Source organism: Triticum urartu, chromosome 4A, assembly GCF_056163025.1.
Source record: "Triticum urartu cultivar PI428250 chromosome 4A, HENAU_Tu73, whole genome shotgun sequence".
Lineage (NCBI taxonomy): Eukaryota > Viridiplantae > Streptophyta > Magnoliopsida > Poales > Poaceae > Triticum > Triticum urartu.
Window position 1 is genome coordinate 512,806,650 of NC_141876.1, and position 5,654 is coordinate 512,812,303.

A 5,654-nucleotide genomic window follows, 5' to 3' on the forward strand; every position below is an offset into this window, starting at 1 on the left:
TAATAGTATATGATATTATGCATTAGGAAGGTAGTATCATACACTAGTATCATATGCATGATACTAGTATATGATACTCCTATTACAACCAGCCTAAACCGCACGCCTGATTGGCCGATGAATCCAGGTCAGCGCCACATTCAATCCCCGTTTTTAATTGCCTGGATTTCGGCTGGTAAAACGCGGCTCTATCCGCCGCGTCACACTCGCCCGGTATAAATACCCCGCCCCGTCCCCCCATTCCGACCCACCCACCAAACAAACATCCGAGCTCGAGCTCTCGTCTCTGTCACGTACCACAAAGCCGGGAAAGCTCGTGCCTCCAAGAAAAATGGCGTTCCGCAGAACCATTGCACGGAGCATATGGGCAGCCAAGAGCGCGGCCGCCAGCTCTGCCGCCGCGGTGCCCAAGCCCCCACCTCCCATCCTCCCGGCGAGGCGGACGCTGCCGGCGGTGGAGGACTGCCCCACGCTCGCATTCCTACGGCCGCGCCCGGCCACCGCCCGCTACTCCACCGTCTCCGTCCCGCTCCCGCACCACTGCTTCCCCGCCTTCCCCGTCGGCGACCAGCTGTTCAACCGCCTCGTCGACGGGCTCACGCCGCCGCCTGCTGCCGTGCCGTGGAGGCCCGGGGAGGCGGGCGTGACGCTGCAGGAGGCGAGGAAGGTGGCGAGGGCGGCGGAGATGGAGGCGGCGCGCGCCACGCTGAGGGCCAACCCCGAGAGCGTCGTGTCCAGGTCAGAGTACGCCGCGCTCTGCGTCGACATTGCGGGCGGCGCGGAGGGCGGGCGCAGGCTCGCCGGGGCGCTCGACGAGGCCGGCGCCGTCATCGTCCTCGCCGACGCCGTCTTCCTCCGCCCCGACCAGGTGGCAAAGGCGATCGGGAGCATGCTGCCGGCGCCGGCCGCGGGCGACGACGTCGAGGCGCGCACGCGGGAGCTGCGGGCGCTGGAGCGGCAGAAGGCGGCCATCGATGCCAAGGCGGCGGCGCAGACGCGGCGGGAGCTGTGGTGCGGGCTGGGCCTGCTGGCGGCGCAGACGCTGGGGTTCATGCGGCTCACCTTCTGGGAGCTGTCGTGGGACGTGATGGAGCCCGTGTGCTTCTACGTCACCTCCATCTACTTCATGTCCGGCTACACCTTCTTCATGCGGACGGCGACGGAACCCTCCTTCGAGGGCTTCTACCGGAGCCGCTTCGCGGCGAGGCAGCGCCGCCTCATGCGCGCCCGCCAGTTCGACGTCGCCCGGTACAACGCGCTGAAGCAAGGGGAGCGGCGCGGCGTGTCCGGCTCCGGTTCTGTGGCACAAAGCGATCACGGCGGCGAGTGCGATGCCGACGTGTTCAGGCACGCCACGCACGCACATCAGTAGCGCCGTTCTTCTAGGGAACTCTGGTACAGGCTAACTAGTTTGAGACGTAGTCGCAAAATGGAAAGAAAAAACTAGCTTGAGACGTGTAGTAGAGTGCTTATCATGATTCACCGATTGAGGGTCCATGGCACAGAAAAATCACCGATGTTTGAGTTTGTTTATAACTTGTATATAGTGATGGTAAAATTCACCATTTTATCGTGAAAACTGGGTCGAACATTTTGTATGTTCAAAAAGGTGAACGTGCACGTTTCAAAAGAAAACAGGAACGCACTCCGCGAACATCTCTGTTTTGGGTTTTTTTTTTAGCATCTCTGTTTTGGGCTGTCAGCCTGTCACAACTCGTGTACACGTTGTTGGAAGAAAAAAGTTCAAAACAAACCTTCAACTTGTAGACGAAAGCTAAATCGAATCCTGAACTTGCAATTCCAAAAATTAGCACATCAAACTTTTTAATCCTGGTCTATTTTAAACCTTGACAACGTGCCAAACAGAGATTGTCTAATCCCAGAATTGTTGACTTTAGTCACGACTGGGCCGGCCCAACAAACGAAAATAGTTTGTTTTTTCGTAACATGCAAAGTAAAAATACCAAAAGAACAGACGGAGACCGTTCGTTTCTTTCATAACACGCAAAAAAAAAAAAACCCAAAAGGGATTGTCGACAGCGGTCGCGACTAGGCCAGCCCAACAGACGCGAAGTAAAAAGTTCTACATGAATGGAACTTAAGATCTGCCGCTGCTGAACTTCTGGATTTATTTCAGGAATTCCGACGATACGCTTTCAGTGGAAAGAGACGTTCCCGTCGACTATGAGGTGTCTACAGTGACTTCGTAAAATCTTAAGATGATATGTCGGCTCAGTCTCTCGAAGGTGCTCATAGGGGTAGGTTGTGTGTATGTGCGTTTATAGGAATGAGTGTATGCGCGTTTATATGGGCGCTTACGTCTATACCATGTTAAAAAAAACTAAAAGCATTAACTGTTGACACTGTAATGTGAGGCCCGACTATTTACCCACGCACAACAGCGTCGAGATTTGAGAGATTGTTTAAGGGCAAACAAATTAAAACTGTGCTGGCCCGAACAATTTTAAAATCTCTGTTTTTTCCAAAATGCGAACACTTTTAAAAATACTGAATACTTTTTAAAAAACGAACATTTTTTGAAAACACAATCAATTTTGAGGTGAATACTATTTGAAATATAAACATTTTAAAAAGATCGGAATAAATTTTAAAAAGTGAAGATTTTTTTAAAAATCTTTGTATAGTTTTAAAAATTGTTTATTGTCATTAAGAAAATGTAAAATGTGCATTTGGCAAAATGTTACCGTCTCACATTTTTCAAAAAAATGTTTTGGAATTTCGTAAGTTATTTGCGTTTAAAATACATATTCGGTATTTCCAAATTGTTTACTGTTTTTTATGAAATGTTTCGGAAAATTCCAAAAAGGTTTTCATATATGAACGCTCATTTCTGTTCTTATACACAAGTACACGCTGAATATACTCGTTAGCAGCCTTCATTCGGATTGGTTAGGTGAGGCGTTTATGAGTGCGTCGTACTGAGTTCAAGTATTGTCAAGCTCAATTTTTGTGGCCGCTTCAAATTTTTGATCGCTCCTAAAAATCCATCCTTCCCATATAATCTCTCGTCTAACGTTTCGGCACGAAAATTAGCGTAGCCGTTCGTTACCTGAGTTGTGGTTGGCTGGTAGAAGACAAGTGCGTTCGTAAAAAAAATGTTTATTTTCATTAAGAAAATGTAAAAGAAGAAATTATCATCATGAAAATGGAAATAAAATAGAATGAATGAGCGTGCGAGCAACTGCGTTAATGGGCCAGCGCAATTCGTCCTAATGTCTAGCCAGCCCGTCAACTATCCTTGCCACATTAGCGAATAATACCAGTTAAATACCCTCAAGATTTAAAATAAATCAGGATCAGAGAGTTTGGTGTGCTGATTTCCGAGATTGTGAGTTCATGGTTTGATTTAGCTTTCGTGTACAAGTTAAAGATTTATTTTGGACCTTTTCCTTGTTGAATGGACTGAGATGGCCCGTCCCGTTCGTTTTGTTCATGTGCCAACTTCTCTTCCCAGGATTTATACAAGCACAAAAATCTCTGGAAGCAGTGCACTAGACTTGTCTAAAAAAAGCAGTGCACTGGACCATGAGGAACCACTCAAAAAAAAAAGACCATGAGGGAAAAAATCATCAAACCATGTGACAAATAAATTCATCTATTTTGTGCAAAGTCCAGATGAATCAAAAGCATACATCTTTCTCTTAGAAATTAAATTAATGAATCAAAAGCATACATATTGACACGACCAAACCAATAAACATCTAGTAAGTAATTCGGATGAACGATACTAACCAAAATCGAGACACCATAACGATGAGCGAACGACACTGCTAGCCAAAATCGAACGGCCGGACTACTGCTGCGCGGGGCAAAAGGTGATGAGGTACTGCGCTCCGGCGCCGCAGGTGAAGGTGCTGGTGGGATCGTCGTAGGCGTAGCTGTAGGCGGCGGGGCACGCCGCCTTGAACAGCCTCGAGTACTTGGTCGGCCCGCAGCTGTCCGGCCCGCCGTGCGCGCCCGTGCAGCAGTACTCGGCCGTCCCGAACGCCTCGCACGCGCTCCGGCACGCCACCGTCCTCCCCTCCTGCTCCCCTTCCTTGCCGGCCACCTGCAGCTCCGCGGGGCACAGCGCGTTCACGTCGCCCACGCACCCGGCGTAGCCGCACGTCGAGGAGTTCACCCTGGCGCCCGTGGCCGCCACGCCGATGCCCACGTTGTACCCGTCCACCAGGCTCACGTCGTAGAAGTCCTTGCCGTCGGCGCCCCCGAGGGTGAACTCGGCGAGCGTGACGGGGGGCGCGCCGCCGAGGGCGCAGCTCACGGCGCCGCCGCAGTCGCCCGTGGCGCAGGCGAGGGACGCGCCGGAGGCCGCGGCGACGCAGCCGGTGCGCGCCCAGAGCCGGCCGGACCAGCCCGTCGGGCCGGGGAACGACACGTTGGCGCCCGGCGCGAGCTCGAAGCCGCCGCCCCCGACGGCGGCGGCGCTGTTGCCGGACAATGTGGCCGGCCAGATCGTGAAGGTGCAGTTGTTGCGCAGCGTGAAGACCGTCGTGCCGGCCGCCTCGGCGCCGGGCTGTGCGCGTGACCAAACGACCCCTGCGCGGAGACGTTACCATGCAGACACACGTACGTCAGCGCGAATGCAGCAACAACCTGATGAACTTCGTCTAACCAAGAACTCGCAGGCGTACCGAGGAGGAGCAGAAGGGACGCGATCCGTGCGGCGTCCATGGCAATGGCGGGCCTCGATCGAGCTAGGAGGAGCTCGTTGGACAGGCGGCGGAGCGGACGATCGATCGCTTGGACGGAAGGTGTGGGAGCTGCAGCTGGAAAATTAGTGAAGTGATTCGGCAGATACTACTACGCTTTGTACAGACGTGACGGGGTGAGGAGGCCATTAGGTGGGAACTCGGGAGGAGATATCGGAGTTCGTTGAGAGTTTGGAGGGACGCACGACTAACGCCTGGTGTCGTGTCCACCTCGTGCCATCGCCCATGTACGCGCCAGTTTAGGTGCCGTAGCGGTGCTGGTAGTGGTGCTTTAGTTCAGGCGAGAAATCCGTGACAATTTGTGTACGGTAAAAGGCGTAACGGATTCCAATGCTTTTCTTTTTGCGAAAGTAACAGATTTCAATTTAGAGCAGATTATTTTTTCTAGACACATTTAGAGCAGATTAGTTGCAGGCCTTCAGCTCATCTCGGCCCAGCATGTCCGCCATAGACAAAAAAAGCCTACAGCTCATCTGCTCACACGGAGACCTCCTATGCGCCGCTCTTTGCGTCCGATTCGCACGCGCCGCACAGATACAGCCCCCCGAATGGGCCGGCCCATCGTCGCGACGAAACAGCAAAATGATCATCTATAAAATTATAACGCGGAGCGGGGGATCGATCGCTGCACCTGGAGCTAGTATACTCTTGTCGCTCGTGTCCTACAAGCCAAGTATTATCCGGACGGTGACATTCTTTCTGCTACAATTGCTCCTGGCATAAGCTATGTTTGGCGGAGCATCCTTCGGGGAGTAGAGGTCATTAAGGAGGGGATGGTGTGGTGAGTTGGTAATGGCGACAATATTAGGATCTGGCAGGACCCATGGCTTCCTTCTGGTGCGGTCAGGTACCCAAGAACGAGGAGGGGAAGCACCCTGCTGACTAGGGTTGCGGAGTTGATTGATCCATATACTAACTCTTGGG

At 52.5% G+C, this 5,654-nt stretch overlaps 1 protein-coding gene and 1 pseudogene across 1 annotated transcript; one reads left to right on the forward strand and one right to left on the reverse strand.

The window, feature by feature from the left end:
- Nucleotides 1-230: 230 nt before the first annotated feature.
- Nucleotides 231-1,577, forward strand: LOC125554050 (calcium uniporter protein 3, mitochondrial pseudogene; annotated as a pseudogene).
- Nucleotides 1,578-3,637: 2,060 nt separating this feature from the next.
- LOC125554051 (pathogenesis-related thaumatin-like protein 3.5) lies at nucleotides 3,638-4,932 on the reverse strand. The gene is made up of 2 exons (XM_048717675.2): nucleotides 4,653-4,932; nucleotides 3,638-4,557 (listed from the first exon to the last, which is right to left on the reverse strand). The coding sequence occupies exons 1-2, from the start codon at nucleotides 4,690-4,692 to the stop codon at nucleotides 3,815-3,817; spliced, it is 783 nt and encodes a 260-aa protein (XP_048573632.1). The 5' UTR covers nucleotides 4,693-4,932; the 3' UTR covers nucleotides 3,638-3,814.
- Nucleotides 4,933-5,654: the final 722 nt, after the last annotated feature.

Excerpts from the sequence above, each read along its gene's own strand:
- LOC125554051 (XM_048717675.2), bottom strand. The coding sequence starts at position 4,692 with ATGGACGCCGCACGGATCGCGTCCCTTCTGCTCCTCCTCG. Across the intron at positions 4,558-4,652 it reads GTCCCTTCTGCTCCTCCTCG|GGGTCGTTTGGTCACGCGCA; the intron begins GTACGCCTGCGA and ends GTCTCCGCGCAG.